Source organism: Anas platyrhynchos, chromosome 2, assembly GCF_047663525.1.
Source record: "Anas platyrhynchos isolate ZD024472 breed Pekin duck chromosome 2, IASCAAS_PekinDuck_T2T, whole genome shotgun sequence".
In the NCBI taxonomy this organism is placed as follows: Eukaryota; Metazoa; Chordata; class Aves; order Anseriformes; family Anatidae; genus Anas; species Anas platyrhynchos.
Genome location: NC_092588.1, coordinates 101,588,658 through 101,610,197, shown reverse-complemented (window position 1 = coordinate 101,610,197; position 21,540 = coordinate 101,588,658). Strand labels below are relative to the sequence as shown.

At 45.7% G+C, this 21,540-nt stretch overlaps 1 protein-coding gene across 17 annotated transcripts in view; it reads right to left on the bottom strand.

The window, feature by feature from the left end:
* HECW1 (HECT, C2 and WW domain containing E3 ubiquitin protein ligase 1) overlaps window positions 1-18,987 on the bottom strand; it is a 257,827-nt gene extending 238,840 nt beyond the window's left edge. For 9 of the 17 annotated variants that reach the window (XR_011806847.1, XR_005263269.1, XR_011806848.1 and 6 more), the window contains exon 1: window positions 18,736-18,987. Coding sequence is in view for 9 of the 17 variants with exons in the window: in XM_027451321.3 (XP_027307122.2) it covers window positions 18,736-18,972 (237 nt within the window). In the remaining 8 variants the exon portion in view is untranslated. Of the gene's footprint in view, window positions 1-3,232; window positions 3,324-13,186; window positions 13,606-18,431; window positions 18,613-18,735 lie in introns of those variants that run through there. The other 8 variants (XM_027451326.3, XM_072033306.1, XM_027451330.3 and 5 more) reach the window with 7 other exon arrangements.
* Window positions 18,988-21,540: the final 2,553 nt, after the last annotated feature.

The following is a 21,540-nucleotide window of genomic DNA, read 5'->3' as shown; positions in this document are numbered from 1 at the left end:
GTTCTCCACATTTGATGCTTTGCACCCAGCACTGGCAATCTGCAGCCTTTATACCTCTCATGCACAAAGGTTGTTTTTACTTTATAAATGAATTTTTAAGCAAAGACTAAGACTAATGATTTAAAATTCAACCAGTTAATTTTCTGCAAAGGAAATGGAAACAAACACTGAATGTATAAAGAAACATATTTTCTTGTTAAAGCTTCTTGACTTCAGAAAAAATGAGGAGCTGAACTCTTGAACAGTTACAGCAGTGAAAACTTTGCAGATCCATCAGTCCAAAGGCATTACCAGAGAAAAACAACGTAGATACAGCAAGACAGGTTTCAGACACTTGGATAACTCCACAGAGGCTGCTGAGACCTTCTGAAATCCTAAGAGGTCTGTGTTTTCTCAGATACAGAAGGTATTCCAAATGTGTTTTTCACAAAACTAGATCAGCTCTTCTATACTTACAGTGGCAATGTGCATGCAGAAAAGCCTTCCTTCTGTCTGATAAATCAAATTGTGAGTAACATAATGCTATTTTCCAGATTCCAGCAACAAGCAAACTGGAAAAAGAAGTTAAGCTCCACTGTACAAAATAAGGAGGAAAGACCACTAGAAGCTTTCTGTAACCACACAGCAGTAAAATAACTTCAGTAAATAAACTGTACTTCAAACAGGAATAACTTTCAGCAATAAAGTATACTTCAGAGGAGGAAAAAAAAAAAAAAAAGAATTCATAGATTAAATCAGCTCGCAACTTTTCTTTTTTTTTTCCAAAAACAACAACAAACAACATATCTTAAAAATGGGTTATTATCTTTCAGTGCTCCCGCTCTGTCTGAAAACAGATCTAACATCTAGTGCCAGGGGACAAGCTGAAACCTTGCAAAGCACCCCTACTAAGATGACCTGATTTGCTGCCTTGCTGGTCTTCTAATTGTGTTGTTTTCTCACACCTGTTTATCAAGACAGCGTAGATATCTAAAAAACAGTCTTTTAGGCTTCTCATCTGAAAAGAACTTTCTCTTCACACAGATGGGGAAAAAGCAGATCATAAAACTACAGTAATTTCGTTTTAACCACATTGTGAGTAAAATAAAGTTTATACTATATGTTGGATTACACCTTCTTCCCCTTCTCATTCCTTGGCTACAAATCCATGCAGCATCAGAGGAAGAAACAGATTCTGCCCATCTGTAGTAACAGTGTTTCTTCTCCTTAGGTACAACCTAAATAAAGTACTCCATGCTCTCTTTCTAGGTCGTACTGTTACAAAGACCACACGACTGGCTGACATGCAGTACACCAGGCCAGTTCCTTAACTTTGTGGATCCTGCAGTAGTCCCCAGCGAAGAAAAAAATCACTGGGTTTTGGTTGTTTTCCCTTTTTTCCCTGATGTTGAATTTGTACAATCTTGTTGATAAGACTTCAGGGGTGCTCAAGATTTACCAGCAACTTCTCTATATCATGAAGGTAAACCCTGAGCCTGGCCAAGAGACAGCAAAGTCTAGACAAAGAGGAATAAGCAGGGCCTGGACTACACCCTCTCTGGCACGCATTTACTCTGACAAGAGATCCCAAGAGCTCTTACAGTGGGCCATATCCAAAAAGAACATCAAGAGATTGGGGACGGGATGTAACAAGAAATAGATTCATCAAGAACAAATCATCTCAAACCAATTTAATTTCCTTCCCCAGCAAAGTAACAGTTTTTGTGGCTAGGGAAAAAGCACAAATACATTATACCTTGACTCCAAATAAGATTTTTGATATAGTCCCACTCAATATCCTCATAAGGAAGTTTGGAAAATATGATCTGGGTGAAGTTAATTCAGGCTGGATGGAAAGCTCGGTGAGCTGTACCCAGACTGCAGCTACTGCACGTTCTGCATGAGCCTGGAGCATGCACCCAGGCTGAGTTCTGTAGGCTAGTTCTGCCCCATGGTTTCTTTAACTGGATGGCAGAAAACAGTAGCCTTAAAGTCTGCAGACAAAATGGAAACAAGGAAGACTGCAAATATGTTGGAGGACAGGATTAAAATCCAATAATACCACAACAAGCTGGATTTTTTTTTTTTTTTTTTTTTGAAAAAAATAGGAGAAAAATACCGATCTGTACACACAAGGTGGAAATAGCTGCATAAATACAAGGAGAACTTCTGGCAAGGTAGGAGTCCTCCGGGAGAGGATCCCCTGGTAAGAGTGGATGACAAACTGAACACAGGTCAGTGTCAAGCTATTGAGCAAGGGACAAATGAGGAGACTGGAAGAGACAAACAGGGCTGTGGCCTGCGCAATGTGAAGTCATCCTTCCACTCTGCTGAGCATTAGCAAAGCTTCAGCTGCAGTACTACATCTCCTGGACACTGCATTCAAAGAAACTAGGACTGGTTAGCAGAAAAAGAAGTTAGAAAAAAAAAAAAGACTGGAGATGAAGTAGAAGAAGTGGTGTAAGTGACACAGTTTAGTGTTTAGAAGGCTACTGCAAAGAAGAAAACATTTTCTCTTCATGCCCACCGTAAATAGGATGAGAAGCAATGAGATCGATTACACGGCAAGAGCCAATGTCAGACATTATAAAAAACTTCCTAACAATGAGAGAGAAGCAGAGGCACACCCTTGGATGGGAGTCTGTGGAGTCTCCATCCTGAGTGACATTTGAGAGCAGCTACACGAGCTCCTGGTAAGCGCTGCAGGTATCGCTGTCCCTGCCTCTACAGGTCACTTCCAGCTCTGTTTCTACACTCCCCCAGAACAGATACAACGAGCAGTCATTTGTGCTCTCTGAAACTTATTCCCTCACAGCAAGGACTCATCAGTCCACTTTTCAAAAAAGATGGTCAACAGAAGGGCACAATAGCATTGACCAGAGGAAAAAAAAATATGGAAAAAAAAGAAATGATTCTTACTTATTGGAATGTTTTAAAACCAGAGAAGATGAAGTAGGGCCGTAAAATCAAATCACAGTTACTTTCACTAAAAACAGCAGAAGAGGTACTGTAACTGTGAGCAAATTTTTCCTTGCTCTTTCATAGGGGAGGGCTGGGAAATGATCACTACTCCATTTTATCTAGTAGCCAGTTTAAATATCACTTCTAGCTGGAAGATAAACAAACAAAAGCCAAGCAAAATGACTGCTAGTGATCAGAACCTGCTTTCTCGCAATTGAGGAATTACACATAGCAACAAAGTAATTGCATGTGGAGGTGTTTTTCCAGCTGGCATTTTCTATTATTTGCATACCTTTAAGTAAGAAGATTTGCAGAAGATGGTGGGACACAACAAGATATGACAGTTGCTGTAATTTCTTGTCAAATTTTCTTTCTATTTTCATCTGCAATAAAAGACAAATGGGACAAAGGCAATGACAGGTACCCTCTTTATCATGTGAGAAGGAGGAGAAAAATCACATACACATGTTGGCCATTAGTTTAATGCAAAAGAGATTATGGAAGCAGTAGTCACTCAGCAAAGGGATAAATAATGTTCTTGCTAGCCATTACGCTAATGGTGAGCACGAGGGAATGCCTGTGTAATTGCTGAGACAGACCCAGACAGCGCACAGGGCACAAGAGAAACTGCCCAGCCCTTGCACAGCAGTGACTGCTGACTGACGAAATCACACATTATTAGAGGCATTGCACCCAGCCTTGCAGCCTTTATCTGTTGAATGTCATCCCCTGGTTTGCTAAAGAGCCCATGAGTCAAATTAATTTCAAAAGCACTGCCTGGGTGAGTAAAGGGTCAGGTGTTAAGTTCACAAAACCCCTTCTCCCTCCTTGGTTCATGTGCATTTTCCACGGAGTTTTCCCATTGAATCCTCAGCTGGGATTTATGAAACAATCCTCACCTCTAGAGCACAGAGTAAGCCTGGATGCGCTCTCCCCTGACTCCCAGCTCTGAGCTCTACACCTGGTGACAGCGAGAGAAGCCACATGGCTGTGCCAGCCTGATCCCAAGGACCCCGTGAGCCATCTCACGGGCCAGGTGCTCTCCCTGCAGTACTGAAGTTAAAGAGGTGACCTTCATCAATCAGGTAATTAAACAGCGCTTTGAGCTACTCCGTGGAGCATTGTATCTTGCGGGCTGGGTACACCATGCGACCTCTCAGTGATGGGCAGACACTGCTAACAAATTTCTCCCTCGTCCACTGGCTTTTTGGCAGTCCACAATGGGTCAGTCTTAATGCAATTTCATTTTCTTAATTAAATCCTCCCTGAGGTATCATCGTGGGGGATTATTTCCCTTTGTTTCCTTTATTTAATATTTCAGAGCAGACACAGTCTCACCCTGCCTTCACAGGTTAGAAAGTTTCTCTCTTGATTAACCCTCAGAGACAATGAGAGGATTTTTCTTTTTAAGCCAGTAACATTCAGGCTTGTTCACTAAACAACATAAAAAATCCATATAACAAGGAAAAGGGAAAAAGAGAAACATAACAAAGAAAGTAAAAAAATAAAAATCAATAAAAAGAAAAGGCTGTTTCTTGCCATCTAAGACTACACAAAAGGGAGAAAGCCCCCAAATCTAATTGCTTTCCAGTGGGAACAGCACTTGAGTGCTCTGAGGTTTCCTGCATCGTGGAAGATTTACGTATCATATCACCTACTAATAAGGCAAAGTAAAAAATGTCATAAACACCAGAAACAGTTGTCTAGCAAATGTCTAATATCAGACACAATTTTGTGAAATGAGAGGTAGGATAGCACTGAGCTGCAGAAATCATCCAGTAAGCATCTGTACACCAAAAACCTGATAACCTTATACAGACAAGGTAAATACAGAACAACAGATTACTGATATCACTGGAACAGCCATTTGGAAGTAGCAAATACTTGGGAGGGATCTGAAGGAAAAAAGTAATAAACTGCTGAGCCTCTTACCACTGGACACAATGAGTAGAAAAAGTAGTGTGAAAAGAGTTGCCATAATGGCAGAAAGAGTGCTTCAGTCATGTTAATTATCAAGCAAAAGATGGGACAGGAGGCATGAGAACATGTATCTAAGGATCAGCAGAATTCAGCATATCCATGTAGATAAAAGCAAAAGAAATAGATTTAAAGAAAAAAAAAAAAAAAAAAAAAAAAGAAAAAGGAGATAAAGGTACTCATAGCAAAATTTTACATTGCAAAAAGCTGATGAGGTAAAGATTACATAAGAAAGGATGAAAATAAGTTACAAGCAATATTCTTGGCAATAAAGATCAACAGAAAAATACGCTTTCAATGGCATAATAAAAGAGCTGAATTTGGTCTGGCAAAGTCAAAGACTGTAAGTCCAAGACCTAAAGATGGTGGGCAGGAGGGGAAAAAAAAAAAAAAGAGGTTGACATAATCACATAATCTGAGCTGGATCGGAGCTGGATCCAGATCAGGTAGCAGTGAGACCACACAGGCAGCACAGAGCTAGATGCAAAATCACACCCTAGGGGTTGGAGTCAGAAGTAAGAGAATGAGTTTAGGGAGTTAACGCAAAAGGATTACCTGAAAAACACAAAGTGCATAGTATAAAGGTAACAAATGGAAGAGGAAAGTTATGCAGGTACCAAAGATGAAGGCTTAAGAGAAGATTCACGATAAAAGAGTAGATAGGTCCAAAGATAAGTAGTGGGGGGATTCTTGGAGTAGGTCTCTATCAAAGGGTACTAAATACAAAAACATCAAGTTAAGAAAGTTTATGAACTGAAAATGGTTGGCATGGAGGGTAAGGAAATAATAGAGATAGTGATTTTCTCATGGCAGGCAAAAACGTTTGCTATGGTTCCTAAATGTTCTCCTTTAGTCACAAGAGAGAGAATCTTGGGCTGACCTTTTGTTTGAACCACTACAACCATTCATTCATACACTGAGTTACACAATTTTCTTGTTGTCTTCTTAATTTTAACATAATCTCTGCCAAAACTCCATCTCAGTTGCTTTGGTTACTTGGTAAGTCTAAACCAAAGGTTTCATCCCTCAGGCCTTCAGATCTGTTCACAGTCCATACACTGTCAGAAACACTTTAAGTCACCATAAACTGACAAGAAAAAATACCTTGCCTTCCATTCCTTCCTTCCACCCTATGCTGTCTGCTTGCATTGCCACAGATATTCTTCAAACAGCCAAATAAACCTCACCTGGGTTTAACTGCATGGCATAAAATAGCAGGTAACTTCTAACCTGGGTCATTTCCCTGATGCAGCCCTTCACGTAGCTGCACAAATGCATGTCCTGACACAAGGAAACAAGTAATGTGTGGGATGGAATGGTTGGAAAAGCAGCAGGGTGTACTGGGATTATTTAACCTGGAGATGAGAAGGCTCAGGGGGAATCTCATCAGTGTAAATAGCTGATCAGAGGGAGGGAGGGAGATGGAGCCAGGTTCTTCTCAGTGGCACCCAGCAGCTGGACAGGAGGCAATGAGCACAAACTGAAATAGAGAAAGTGCCATTTAAAGGTAAGAAAAAACTTCAGGCCCTGAAGAAGAGAGGTTATGGAAATGTCCCATTGTGTCTGCCATTCAGTTACCGGGAAGGGGACATCCCTGCTAGAAAAGCATTTAAATTCTTAAGGGTTAGGGTCTACAAACCGAAAATGGTTAACCACTCCTGGCACAGCATAACAAAGATCTCTGAAAAATTCCTGTCTTTATGGAGAGCAAAACACTTGAGGAAAATAACTTTTCAAAATGATATTATTTTTCATACATGATCCTTGGCTATCTACTCTCAGACTACAAAAACATCAACAAGAGTAATAAATTTCCTGTACCCCACTTTTGCTTTGTCCACTGGCAGATAAAAAGCTGGACGCCTCCAAGTTTTGCCCAGAGGACAGAGCACTTTTAGGGGAGCCCACATGGCTCCCTGGAGCTGGGAACAAGTGACACAGCAGGGACCTCTGGCCATCATCTGACAGAAGGGCACAGGGCAGGCCCAGGGGAAGGCTGAAGGCTGAAGGCTCTCTTTATATGCAGGATGCAAGGCAAATGCTAGTAAATAAGCACCAGAAATCAGTGAGCTAAACAGAATGAGAAACATTCTCAGGATAATAGAAGAAAAATCATTAACCTTCCCTTTCTTCATCTTAATGAGAGGATGATGAAGCTACTACGCTGTTGCTGCACGGTGTGGTCTGAACAAGGAACCGCTCAGCTGCTGAACAACTGCACTGGCGAGTGCCCTCACCAAGAGAAATGTATTTTCCACCTTGGCATTTCAGCAGACTAAGCAGCCAGAGGACGGGCTTCCAACTCATTTGAGCAACCCACAGGGCAAGGCCTGAAAAAGGTCTCTGCAGGAACAAGACAAATCACCAGAAAAGGAGAGAGAGAAGTTCCCGAAACGGTAGGGCTTTAACTGAAGCCATCATTTTTTCTATTCATTGCACTGACACCTGGTCTGACTGCCACAGGAGAAGTGAAGCCAAAATAGGACACTTTTTTCCTTCAGACCACTTCTGAACAACCTGCAAAGTCCAGGCCTTTCTGCAACCAAAAATAAGGTCGCATCACAACTGAAAACAGATAGACCCAGACAGTAGCACTGTGCTTAAATTGCCCCAGATTACATTTGAAGCCTAAACATTTTATAGGCTTGCTACTAGGAGAACAGACACATTAGCCTCCAGTGGCTATAAAAAAAGGTGTGTGTGTGAGGTGCAGGGAAGTAGGGATAAACAAGAGGAAAAAACTGCTCCCAGCATTGTCAGGAGGGAAAAAAGTAAGGAGAATCCTGCTAAAATAACACCAGTATCTAAACTGGAAAAAAAAAAAAAAAAATGTGTTTCAAGGTGGTTTTAATCCAAAAAGTGAACACGTGTGTGTGTGGGGGGGTATTTCCTCACTAACATAGAATCACACAGAATCACAGAATCTCTAGGTTGGAAGAGACCTCAAGATCATCGAGTCCAACCTCTGACCTAACACTAACAGTCCCCACTAAACCATATCCCTAAGTTCTACATCTAAACGTCTTTTGAAGACTTCCAGGGATGGTGACTCAACCACCTCCCTGGGCAGCCTAACATGCTTATGTTTTCCATCACACGAGCATTACAAAACTGCTAGCTGAAAAAATCTGTGTGGTCTCTGTCCCACATAAATACCCAGTGAATTTTTGCCTGGTTATTTCAAGGTCTCGTGGGCCAAAAGCAAGGTTTAAATGAACTCGGCGTAACCACGAGATCGACCCCAGGCTTCTGTGAAGCAACCCCAGCAGTACGACACCGTAACGATGATGTGCACCAGAGACAGCAGCTAGATTTCACGAGGCGGCTGTCTGAAGCAGAGTAGGTCAAGTCTCATTTTCTGCACTGTGGGAAAGCGAAATGGTTTGAAGTTTTCCTTAAAGCTGAAGCATAACAACAGCGAGCACCTTGCCACACCTCCATCTCTGATCCCTCCCAACTGGATCCGATCATTGAACACGGCTGCAGGGCTCCAGGCCCTCTGAATGGCTGCCAGCCGCAGCGCAAACACATTCTCACAAGGCACATTTTGATTCTGTTTAAAACAGCATTTTTTGACAGAAAACTGTTCCACTGGCAAATTTTCATGCAGCGCTACTTAATATGCCTCCCCTCCTCCCACATGGGCATGTACCAGAACTGCTTCAAGAAGATAACTGTGCTCCGCGTGCGCAGGTCATTGGACTGCTCCTACCAGGTTTCCAGGCTTGTCCTTGCCGAGAGTGAAAGAACCCGATGAAAGCATCACCAAAACTGGAGTGATCCAACACATAAATGACACACACAGTCCAATAAAACAGATGCAAGGATAAAAAAAAACAGCTATGTATATTTTTTTATAGGAGGGTTGGTAGCATCAGGATGGCTCGCCTGGAGACTAATTCAGCTTTTTACCTGAACAACCCTCCTTTTGGAAACGAACATAATTACACTGCTACGCCATATGAGCTCGACGGACAGCTGAAGAAGCATGTGTGATTCACGGGGGCCTCCTGTTTTCAGCAAACCATGCATTGGTGCTGCACCAACCCAAGCAGCACTCATGTCTCCAGCTCCTCCCCATGACTCAGCATTCGGCCCAGCTGCCAAAGGCTGCCAGGAGCTCCTGGAGCTGCCCAAAACCAGGCTGGGACAGCAGGAACACCAAGTGCACGTGGCAAGAGGAGGAGCATCGCGCTTGGGTAGAGGTCTCTGAGAAAGTCTACTCAATGCCAAGGTCTCAAATGTGATTTTTTTTCCCCCTCCAAAGCAATTATATAAAAATGGTTCTTTGTTAGAAAAAAACACCTGCTTCCTCTAGAGGATGCAGAATTCCTCTGCTGATTGAAGCACAAAAATTGGTTCTTCCTTTTAAAAAAATGGGAAGAAAAAAAAAGCAAAACAACACAAAACAAAAAACTATAAGCTCTGAGAGGGAGCTAACTTACCTTTTTGACTCATTTATCATCATCACCAACTGCAGTCTTGACTATGTTCCTTTGAGAAACCTTTCATTTACATGAACTGCAGCTGAGACCTCTTTAGCTGTCTCCCCCATACCCTATCAGAGACTGCAAACAAAAGATCAGGGGAAGAGGTTATGAAAAGACGATAGTTGTGATTGAGAGGTGCAGCTGGAAGGCATTTTTCAGTAGCCTCTCACCTACTTCTTATCTTGCTCTTAAACTGAAGTGAGCCCAACAACTTTCTGAGCTCTGATCCTAGGTACTCTGAGGCTTGAAGATCTGGTCACCACATAAAATTTGAGCTTTGATAGGCAACAGAATGAATTATATTGGGATCCTATCACACAGGAAGCTGCATCTGAAAGCTGTATTTGCCTCTCAGAGCTATCGCAAGGATGTCAGATATCAGCCAAACACATAGCTCATGATGAACGTTCCTGAGCTACTATATGATGCAGTGTTGATCAGCAGGCTCCTGTTTAAACATCGTATTCCACGGTTCTCTTAGAATCGTTCAGGTTGGAAAAGACCTCTAAGACCACCTAGTCCAACCTTTAACCTGGTACTGACCAGTACACATCTAAACCAAGCTCTACATCTACACGTTTCTTGAAGACCTGCGGGGATGGTGACTCCACCACTTCCCTGGACAGCCAGCTCCAATGCCACACACCCCTTTCAGCAAAGAAATTTCACCTAATACCCAACCTAAGCCTTCCCTGGTGTAACTTGAGGCCATTTCCCCCTGTCTTATCACCTAATGCTTTAGTGCTTTCCCTCACTGAGCCCAACAGACGACTTCATACAAACCCCAAGCCTGCTGCCACCACGGAGACACCAGCCTTCCTACGGCGAGTTGTCTTTCTGATGTCAGTGGGACTCCCTGAGCAGGTAACACCATGCACGCACATTAGGAGCTGGCAGAATTAGGTTGAGAAAAAATAGGTCAAAACAGGCATATATTTAACTGGGAGTCCAAAACAGAACTGTTTTACTGACAAATAATTATGCAGCCATGCACAAAATCTACAGTTTCTCCACTAAAAAGACGTTCTGATGTGAACAACCAGGGGATCACAGCGTTTTACGTGAGCAGGGACGCTGTCGGAAACATTTATATTCCCACTCCACACAGAGGTTTAGACACACCACCTCTGCCTCACAGCACCGCATCCTTCATCCTTCTCTACAGAAGCAGCCTCCTCCTGTAACGTCTTTTGGGAAATCATTTCTTAACCATTTCTAACTACAGCTCTAGATGTCTCCTGTTACATTCTTCAGTATGGTGAGGGGGAAGGATGAGATGCTCCTGCAAGGAGCCCGGCTTGGGCCAATGCCCCTGTCCCAGGCTTCAAAAATCACATTTGCAGGCAGGCTGAGCATCATGAGCCCCAGGGTCAGGCTTGACAGACACACAAGGAAACAAAAAGAAGGGATACAAGGGCAGTCTGGCTCTTTCTGGGACTTCTGAAGTGACTTCTTGGCCTTGTGCTGATCTTCCAAGCTGGACAAGATGCTACAGCTGATGCCAAGAGGAAGTTACCACGCATCTCTGACAAGCAGCTGGTCCTTAAATCAGATTTCTGCTTTCTGCACTGTCTGCTTCCACCCTGCTCTTTGGTCCACCTCTAGCCAAAATGCAGCAGCACCACCAGCAAGTTGAATCCACAGAAGCACCCAGAACATCTCACCACACCTTTGATACAGTTTTTCTGTATTTCTTGCAGCATTACTGCTTGATTATTTTGTTCCCACATCCCCAGCTTTTGATTCCCTCCCCAGCAAGAGTAAATTCAAGCTCCACATTTAGAGCATCCTAAGCACGCACCCTCTTCGCACCTGCTGCTGATTTATATGCAGTTGAGCACAGATGACACAGAGGCATTTTAGCATTCAGGCACTTCTGCTGAGGAGATACATTTTTAATGTGGGATATCCTAGCATAATTGTTCAAATACAGACACGAAGGTTTTTGACTACACTGAGCTATTAGGCAGAGAGCACCAGCATGAGCCATGAACCCATGCTCTCACTGTCTGAGACGCATGATGGCATGGCCTAGGAAAAGCTGTGTGTGCAGCAAAGTGTGCTGGAAAGCACAGTGGTACTTTGCAATTACCCAGTTCTCGGTGGTGGGAATGTGGGAGGAGGGGAGAAGGAACTAGCAAAGCTGTTAAAGAGAATGCAAACCTCTTTGCAGAGAGGGAGTCTCTGAAAACTCCTCAAAGAGGATGCTTTGAGGGCAACACAGTCCTGAGGAGCACCTTCCAAGTCACATTTCAGGAGCAGGTAATGATTCTACACCAGCACAGGGTTTCTTGGACCAACAGAAGAAAATCTGCCTTCGGACAGATGGGAAATGCTGTTCTTTAATGGGACCTTTGCTCATATAAAAATGAGCAATTTCCTTCCACACATAGAGCAAAATCCATAATGAATGTTAAGAACTGGAAACCAGCAATGAGTAAATCAGCCTAACTCTCATAAGCCATCGCAGCGATGGGGCTTGGAAAACGAGTTCTGCCGTAGGGCTCAGTGTTTATATGCTGGAGTCCTTTTCTAGCCTAAAAAGAAGAGAAAAAGAAGGAAAAACAGCTCAGCTTCAGCTCATTATCCTCTAATGCCTGGTCTGGGTACAAACTCCTATAGCTGTTTCTACTTTAATCTGGTGTTACAAGAATGAGAAAGAAATTTCCACTGGCACAGCAAACAGCTTCCCAGCAACAGTCAGCTTTGTAACACTACTCACAGAACTTGGTAAAACCACACACGTGCACACACATACACACACAAAAAAAAACAACAACACAAAACCCCACCGATGGCAACAACAACAACAAAACCCCCACGTATACATGTATATGCACCACAAAAGGCCAGATGGTACTGCCATTCGTCAGGCAGAGTTCCCAATAACTTCAGCAGGAGTGTTGTTCATTTTCTCACGGAAGAGCTGGCCTCGGTAATGCTTTATCTCAGCTTCAGGTCTCTGCCATGACTCAGGGTACTTATGTAGTATTTCTGAATTGTGGCATTGACCTCACCTTGACTACCATTTGCAAGAGCGTAGTGCCATCACATTAAGCAACTTAACACTCACGAAAGTATCTCACTCCTCAGCCCTGCGTAGCTGCTACAGGCCTGTAACCAAGGCAGCCGACAAGTTAATGGCTAATGTCCATTTCACGAATCTTGAACAGCATCGTCTTGGAAATGTGTGTCCTGGCTCCAGAATCAAATATTTCACCCACTTCCCCCCTTTCCACCTTAAGCGTGTAGCTGCTAAAACGTACTACTACAAACAAGATGCTGCTTCAGAGAGTAAATCCCTTGACTTCTTCAGACACACACAAAGTATATATTTTTACATTAAATATCCTAAGGCCTCTCCTGTAGCATCTTTCTTTTACACACCATTAAAGACACTTGACAAACAACCCAACACTTGACGGATGCTCTGCATCAGAATGTGAATTTTAAAAGCCTCAATTTTCCTGAGGCTGCATTAAGATGTGGCAGAAGACAATGCATCCTGCTGCGTGAGGATAACACAGCCGTCTTGACAGGGCCCAAGGAAGTCCCTCGCTGCCCAAGGGACCTTTCTGGCCCACAGGGTGACCCCATCCATCACCCAGTTCTGTCAGGCACTTGTAAGTGTGCCAGTGGCGCCCGGGCAGGCAGCCTCCCAACGCGTCTGCTCCGTCCCGCTGGAGGGAGGCCTGCAGTTCAGTGGCTTGGGAAGCGCCTTACAACAGGTGCCCAGCTCACGGCAAAGCCGGATTATCCCCGGCTTTGTTGCCTCTTACCTAGCTCAGCAAAGTCCACGCTGCTTATGTTCTCCGTGTGGTTGCTTTCAGGAAGGAAGAGGAGACTCGGCAGCACCTTCAAGGCTGGGAGAACAGCTCCTTGACCTGCCCGCTCCACACAGCCAAGCACTCAGAGGAGATCCACGAGCAGAGAACCTGTCCGACAGTCTCTTCAAGCACTCCCCATTTCTTTCTCTCCTCTCTCTTCCCCCGGGGAAAAGCAGACGATTTCCTGCTCCACCTCTTCTGCTTCTACATGTCTGGGAGGAGGATCCCCCAGCCTTCCTCTTCGCAGAGCGTCTGCTGTGGGTAGCACAACATCAGTTCTGCCCGAGCTCGTGGGGTGCCATCCCAAATTTCACACGGAGATGTGTGAAAGCGCGGTGCTGGCAGCAGGGGACCAGCACACTCCTCCTCTCCCTGAGACAATAGGGCTGTCGAGCCACACGTTCTGGGACCTGAGAAACCTGATTCAGTAATTGAAGGTGCACCAGGCAGACATTTTCCTATGGTATGGAAAAATTAATTATACCACACAACAGATTTCAGTTCTGTGTTCAGGAGCTCATTAACAAAACTGCTTTAAGAGGTGCTAATAGAAACAAATGCCTTTAACATCACAGACTTCCCAGATGACTCCTGCTACGGTGATGGATGACAAATCACTCTGTCAGTCATCTTGAAATTCCATATTGACTACATTGAGGCAATTACCCACTTATTTTTAGAACGTGTTCCATTTTAAATACAAGTGATTCACTCCAGGAGACATTCTCTACTGCATCACTATTTCATGGGTTAACAACTTGCACATTATTTAAAGAGATTTTAATTCTGGGACAAACACTTGCCTTTTCCTTTTTTTTTTTTCCTTTTTTTTTTTCCTTTGCTTCTAGACATCGGATGGGAATTTTAACTCAGGCTTCAAACCAAACAAACGCTTGGTCTTCCACAAGCATCTGCAGAGAAATATAAAAATATCTGGGAGGCGTGAAAGCGCGCCTGTTTTGCTCAGCACATGCAATGCAACCCTGGCTCAGGTCTCGGTAGCGGCGCTCCTGGCTGCGGCGCACACACTCGCCCTCTCCCACAGCCCTCCTGCTCCGCAGCCCGTGCCGCGTCCTCAGAGAGCTCTGCGCTGCCACGGAGCACCGCAAGTCCCCGGGGAGCACGGCACTTCGAGATTTCCAACACGAACAGCAGGGTTTCCCCCTTCCCAAAGGAGAAGAAGGAGCTGCCACAGGTACTGCAGTGGAGAACTGTGCTCCAGGCTCAGCTGCTGCTGTGCTCGACCCAACTCCTCCCTGCTCCCCAAGGGAGAGCAGGCTGTGGGGCTACGGCCCACCTCTTGCCCCCAGCAGGCAGCTGCCCACACCAGCAGCCTGCTTGGCCCGCAGCAGCCTTACCAGCCCATGTCCTGATGAACCCACAAACGCCCGAGGTGAGGCGGGGACACCGCCTTACCAAGGGGCAGTCCAAGCACCTCCTGAGGAGCAGCCCTGCCTTGAAGATCCTAACCTCATGCTTTGGAGCTGACGGCGGAGCACCCTAGCCATGGCACTGCTGAACAGAAATAAATAAATAAGCTAGGGCTGACTCACAAGCCCATTATGCAGCTACCTGGCCACCAGTCATTAACCAAAATGAAAATGACCCTGGGCTCCCTACATCAAAGACCCTTGCCATGTCTTCTTAATGCGTCCTAAGTCATCGCTGAGCTCAAAATTCAGCTGGGAAACACCAACTTGGAGCAAGTGGCATCTCAGCCTGCCCTGTGCTCCCAGCTGCACGTTTACTTTTCCCTCTGCTGCATGCCCCGCCACCTTCCCAAGCATAAGAGAGACCAAAATATTTGTTTGCTTCTTCGGACAAATGCAGAAATATGTAAAATTTGGTTCAAGACCTCATTAGAATTACCGCACATCAAATCTGAGATTTATTCCTGAGGAACAAAAACAAACTCCCGCAGCGTTTGCCACTCAGCCATTGCAGAATTACAACAGCACAAGGAACCTCACAAGAGAAACAGATTTAAAAAAAAAAAAGTCTTAAACAGAAGCAAAACTGAGTCATCTCTTTATTGCCAAAACCGAGAGCGCCGCTGAGCATAAACAAACAGCAGACGTCCTGAAGAAAAGGAGGCGGTGCAAGTTCTTTGCGTGCTCATAGGCAGGCAGGGACAGGTGGGAGTGGGACCCTCCTCCTGCCGCTCCTGCCAGTCCCACGGGGACACCAGCAGCGATGCCACAGCCACCAGAGGCCCAGGAGCAGACCTGGCACTGGGGACTCCCTGTGCATGGATGCCTCCTTGATACACAGGCTGGAAAGCTGCGACAGCAGGAGATGCAATCAGCTCAGTTCGTGGAAGCCACTCTTATGTTTGTATGCCCCAAAACTGCTGTTGTGGGTACACAAAGGCACGCTTTGGGCTCAGCTGGCTAGCAGCCCCTCTTCAGAAAAAAGGGAGAGCAAACCAGAGCACTTGTGTGAGGGTTGAGTTCTCTGCCCTGTCTACAGGGGTCTGCAAAGACTACAACCTCTGTGCACTAACATCAGTCCCATGAATAACCCTAAATTCGGGAGTAGGTAAGACTTTGGGTCAGAGGGAGCCTTCAGAAGAACAGAAGGAAAGCCATTGAAAAGACAAATTGGATTCTCTGGCAAAGTCATCGTCACAAACTAAGATATTTTGGAGTGTTTTTTTTTGTTGTTGTTTTGGTTTTTTTTGTTTGTTTTTAATTACTAAAATCCCTTCTTTTTGAACTCAGCAATATCACTGACAGGTGGGAGAAATGAGGAGGTTGTATCGTGGGATTTTATTTTTTCTAAAAGTAGCTTTAAACAGAGCAGGAACCACAGGGGCAACCTTAATGCCTGCATCCCCAAGACTGAGATTTCCAACAATTTCAAAGAATGGGTGGCACAACCCCTCATCTGAACGGGCCCTGGCCTGACGCTGGCCATTCAGTACTATCACCCTCCCAATTGAGTCCCTCCCACTCTGCCACAACCACACCTTTCAGAGGACTTCAGAAAGTAGCTAATCAGCCAAATCCCGCTCACACCACTTATTCCAGCAATCTCATTGTTCCTACAAAGCTTGTTCTCAAAAGGAGGCGAGGAGAAGGCTTTGGCACTGTCATGAATGAACACTGCCTAGCGTCAGGCGCAGCACGTGCAGAGCTCCATGAAGCTTCATCGCAGGGATCACCTCGTGAGCGCAGAGCACGCCAGATCGAGTGCCACGTGTCTGAAACACAACCCCCGGGGAGATGTGCTGCTTTGTTTACTAACAACCCTTAGCCAGTTCCTTATTGGAATACAATAAACACCACGTTGTTTATTAGCACACGTTTAAAAAACAGAGCACACGGATTGCGGATCCATTATTTAGGATGTTCTGGATCTGAGCGGACGGCTTGCTTTCAAATCACTGCCACATTCGGATATTTATAGCTCCCGATAAAGTCACTGTGTGCATCAGTTCATGCTCTGGCCCACTCTGGTTTCAAACGAGCCAGCTTACGAGAAAGAGCTGATTGATACTAAAAAGGTTAGGAGTCCGGAGCTCGGGACACATTAAGTCAGCTGCACAGTAGTGTACGCATCACACGAGGGACACGAGATGCCACCCGCCACCAACACGCACGCTGCTCGCTCCTCACCAGCCACTCTTTGTTCTGAGCCAGCTCCCCGCTCACCCTGCTAACGACCAAGTAAATTGCACGAGCATTGCTTCCCAAGGGACAGATATTCCTTCTCCCTGTGCTAGACTGCGACTGCATTGCCAGGGTGAGCGCTGCGTTGACTAAGCACACTGCTTTTTACATCCACTCCTGGTTCCAGCAGGAAAATCAACCTCGCACCTGAGCCACCCAAAGGGGTGTGCATTTCAGAGGCAGAAGGGAGGTGGAGAGAGCAGCCAGGCTACAGGCAGCACTCCGCTTCTCCACAAAACACACGTACTACACAGAGAAACCGTAATCCCTTCTTAGTGGAAAATCCAAATTTTCAAAATGAATCCCCCAAGCTAAAATGAATTACTGTAATAACTGCAATCCTAGCACGAGCGCTAATCAGCGAGGCGCAGCTGACCACCTGCTATGTGACATCCCTGGCACGGCAGCACCGTGCCCCTAATTGCTGCCACGTCCAGCAGGGCCAGGTGCCCCCCAAACCAAGCCAGCAGTGCTCTTAGATACGCGGAGAGGAGCGCAGCCCGGGCGACTGTTGTACAGTCTCACTATGCACTTCTGCTGAGTGCAGCATAAAAAAAAAAAAAAAAAAAAAAAAAAGGCACTACTGCAGCTCCAAACAGCAGGATGCAAAAATCAAAACCCAGGCCAAGTAATTTCTTCTGCAACTATAAAAAAAACACACATGGGAAACGATGCAAAGAGACAACAAAACCAATTGTATGCGCCTGTGTCGGTACAAACCCATTATCTGTGAAGGCTACGAAATGAGAAAATCAGTATTTGACAATGCTACAGGCTAGGGCAATATTCTTAGCAGACTTATAATAAGTAATTTTATTTAATTGCCGGTGAAAAACGCGGTTACATAATAACGCAGGATAATAGCCAAAATACCAAATCATAAGGTTAGCCCACAGCAACAGCAGGGGGGGGTGGGAGAAAAAAAAAAAAAAAAAAAAAAAAAAAAAGGACAGTTTGCGCTCAAATTTTGCTGCATTGTCAAGGAGCCAAGAACCAAACCAGGGGGGTGCGGGGGAGGATTTTCTCCTTTTACCATCCGGAGCCACGAGCATGGGGAATTGAGCACGGGACTCCTGGGCGGCGGTGGGCATCCCCATCCCCAGGCGCTGCCGGGTGCCGGTGGGCTCCACGCCGCTGCCTGGGCTCGTCGCAGCCTGGCCGCCAGCCCCCGTGCTCCGCCGGGAACGACACCCACATCGCCCCCCGGCCACAAAGGGGAGCGGGGCGCAGAACACGGGGGGCCCGGGGAGGGATGGGGGTACCCAGGGGAAAGGATGGGGTGGGCTGGGGAAGGATGGGGTACCCAGGGGACGGATGGAGGTGCCTGGGGAAAGGATGGGGGTACCCAGGGGATGGATGGAGGTGTGCTGGGGAAGGATGGAGGTACCCGGGGAAGGCTGAGGGTAACCGGGAGGAGGATGGGGGTACCTGGGGGAGGCTGAGCGTGCGCCGGGGGAAGGCTGTGGGTAGCCGCGGAGGGCTGGGGGTGCCCCCCAGGCAGGCTGGGGGTGCCCCCGGTGCCTTACCTGGAGGATGCCGGCCTGGGCGCAGCTCATGCTCCCCCGGCAGCTCTCGCCGCCCGTGCGCCGGGGGCCGCCCGCCTGTCAGCCCCGGCCGAGGCGCACCATAGTCCGGCACCGGCTGCAACGCCCGCAACGCCGCCGCTCCCTCTTCCTCCTCCTCCTCCTCCTCCTCCTCCTCCCGCCGCCAGCCTCCTCCCACCCGGGCCCGGCCTCACGGAGCCACCCCCGGCCCCTCGCAGCGGGCCGAGGCCGCCCGGAGCCCGGGGCTCTCCGGAGCCGAGGGGCCGATGGAGCCTCACGCACCCACCTGCCTCCAGCCCCGCGTCCCGGCCGGCGTTTGTTTGGCTGCTCGGCGGCACCCCCGGACAAAGAAAAGCCGCAGCCCTGCGAGGAGAGGGAGTTTCAAACCTGAGCTGCCGCTGCCTGCCCTGCCGGCTGCGCCGTGCTGCCCGCTCCTACCCGCAGCCAGCCCCCTGCCAGCTGCAGGGGAGCAGCAACAGCCCTGCGAAGTTCTGCGTAGCCCCTCATTAATTCGTTCATTCATTTATATATTTATTTTTGCAAACGTTTTTAAGATAGAAACGGCGTTTTGTAACCATACAGCTGGAGTGGATCTCCCCCCTCATCCCCCGCCCACCCAAAGTAATAATAATAATAATAATAAAAAAAGTAAATTCTATATTTTAAGCTGCATCCTGAAGAAAAGACATAGACAAAAAATAAACACACGTTCCCAGTAACATAGCATAGCTGGAGCCAAGTTTATTTCTAAAGCCACTCTTGTACCCCCCGCTCACGCAAATTTCTTTGGAAATACAGATTTACTGCTCTCGGTATTAGCCCGAGAAATACTTTACCTCTAATTTTCTAATCATTCAGCATGCTTTGAGATAAAATATTTTCAGACATGCAGTGGCCTCTAATTTCCACTTGATCATCTCGTCTTCCTTCTTAAAAAGAGGAGAAACAAGAAAAATTAGAGGCTGGTATCAGCAGAAAACTCCCTGTAAAAATAATATATATATGAATTGGGAAGGAGAATGGCTTAGTATCTATTACATTGGTACAAGACATACACTTCTGATCAGAATTACCTGCACAAGACCAGTGGGTTGGTTCACTGGACAGTCAGAGTGAGAAGAAAAGGATCCATTACAAAGCCCCCCAGCTCTTCCACAGGATCAAGGCAGACCAAAAGACATACTGGGCCACTTGAATAAATCAACATGCATTTCAGGACAGACCTGTGTGCAAAAACTTTTCTGCAGGTGTTTGCGAAATTCAGTGTTCAAGCGCAAGTGCAGCACCTCCCTTCACCCAGAGAAGCCACCCAGCAGTCCTACACGAGGCCTCAATCCAGACGTGACACAGATTGCTCATGGTAGGCGCGTGTTTTCGCCTTTGCACTAAAAAGTCCAAGTGAGAAGGAGTAAAATAAAAATTACAGATGAAATCAGAGGCACGAAAAGGTGAAATAGTTTGCCAAAATATCACATTGCAGGTTGACAGAAAGGAGCGGAGAACTGATCCAGACCTCCTCACTCTTGGCTCAGCGTCTCCTCTGAGTTTTTCCTCAGCTCCTTCTGCACACTTGGGTTGCAGGTGTACTGCCACACCACCTATCCTTCTCTTCTCAGAAATGCTCATCAAAGACATTAATTTTGCTAAAGTAGGGGAAAAAAAGCAATAAATGAACATGACCCTAAAAAACAACCTACATACAAGAACTAAAGAAACCTGGCCAATTCTGACTTGCAGAGGCAGCTCAACCTGTGTGAGAGGAGGAGCCAGAAAACAAATCAAAACAAAAACATATTTGCACATCATTTCAGGACTGTGGGACTTGAAGACACACAACAAGACTTCACCATGTTCCATGGACTTTGGGACAGGAGCCCTCTTAAGAACACCACACACGTGCTTTCCTCTTGACCAGCTACCACCTCTGCTTTCCTTTCAGACTGAAAATGACATCCTGAATCTCCTATGGAAGCAGCAGTTTTAGATTGCCCCTTGTTGGAATCTAAATAAAACAGGGGAGATAAAAATTAAGATCAAGAGGCAAACTGTATACCCACCTCCTGTAGATTCACATTCAAATCATGAGCAGAAGATGGATGTGGTTCTGTGGCAAACAAGTCAGCAAATGATTCTGGCTTTAAAGAGGACATTTTGCTCTTGTATTCCTCAAAAGAAGTAACACATTGGAATAAAGTGGTTTCCATTGTAACTTTGCATTTTACTGAAAAGGAGAAGAGCTGCATAATGCATAAGGACCTTTAAAATTAAAATCAACTTTGGCACTTCAGATGCTTATCTATATTATAAACAAACCTCTGAATTTTGTATGCCTACCTATCACACATTCCCCAAGCTCCCATAAATGAAACGAAATAGCAGGTTGTGCTGTCCCACAGGCGTGGTGACAACTTCCAGCATCTTTTCAGCCTTAAGCTAAATATACTTGCTGACAATGTAAGGTGAAGATGATTTTGGGAAGCCAATGAGACTGAGTCATATGTCTGTGTTTTGCCTGGAAGTAGCAGAATTTTGGCAGCTAGAGTGGTCCCGCAAAAGCAAGAAATAGGGTCAAGAAAGAAATTTAGTTTAGGAGAGGCAGGAAGAGAAAAAGATGAAACAACTGTATCTTTCCCTACCAAATATTTCTGAGGGATGTATACACACACTCTTGAGTTCTCACAGGATGAATTCCATTGCACTTCCAAGATCTGTCATTCGTGTATCTCATTCGTGCATGGTATATGTCAGAGGAAGTTCTTACTATAGCCTTGTATTTTGAACAGACAGTTCACAGTTATTCTAAAAGGCTTTGATCAAAGAAGTGATAAACACAAATTTTAGTTATTCCTAGCAAATGTCAGGTACACCTACATCTGGAAAAACAGACGAATACAGAGGTTGTCACATTACAGTCAATAAAAAATGGCCGGCATTCTTCCCTGCAAGACTCTTGACTTGAGCTGATCTGGGTCATGATGGAAGGGCTGAGTAAAGCACTTGTAGGGCTTACTCATTTCTTGTATTTGGAGAGGGCCAGGTGCAAAACTAGACCAAACTTCCACAAAGAGAGTTTTTCTGAAAGAAGAAATGA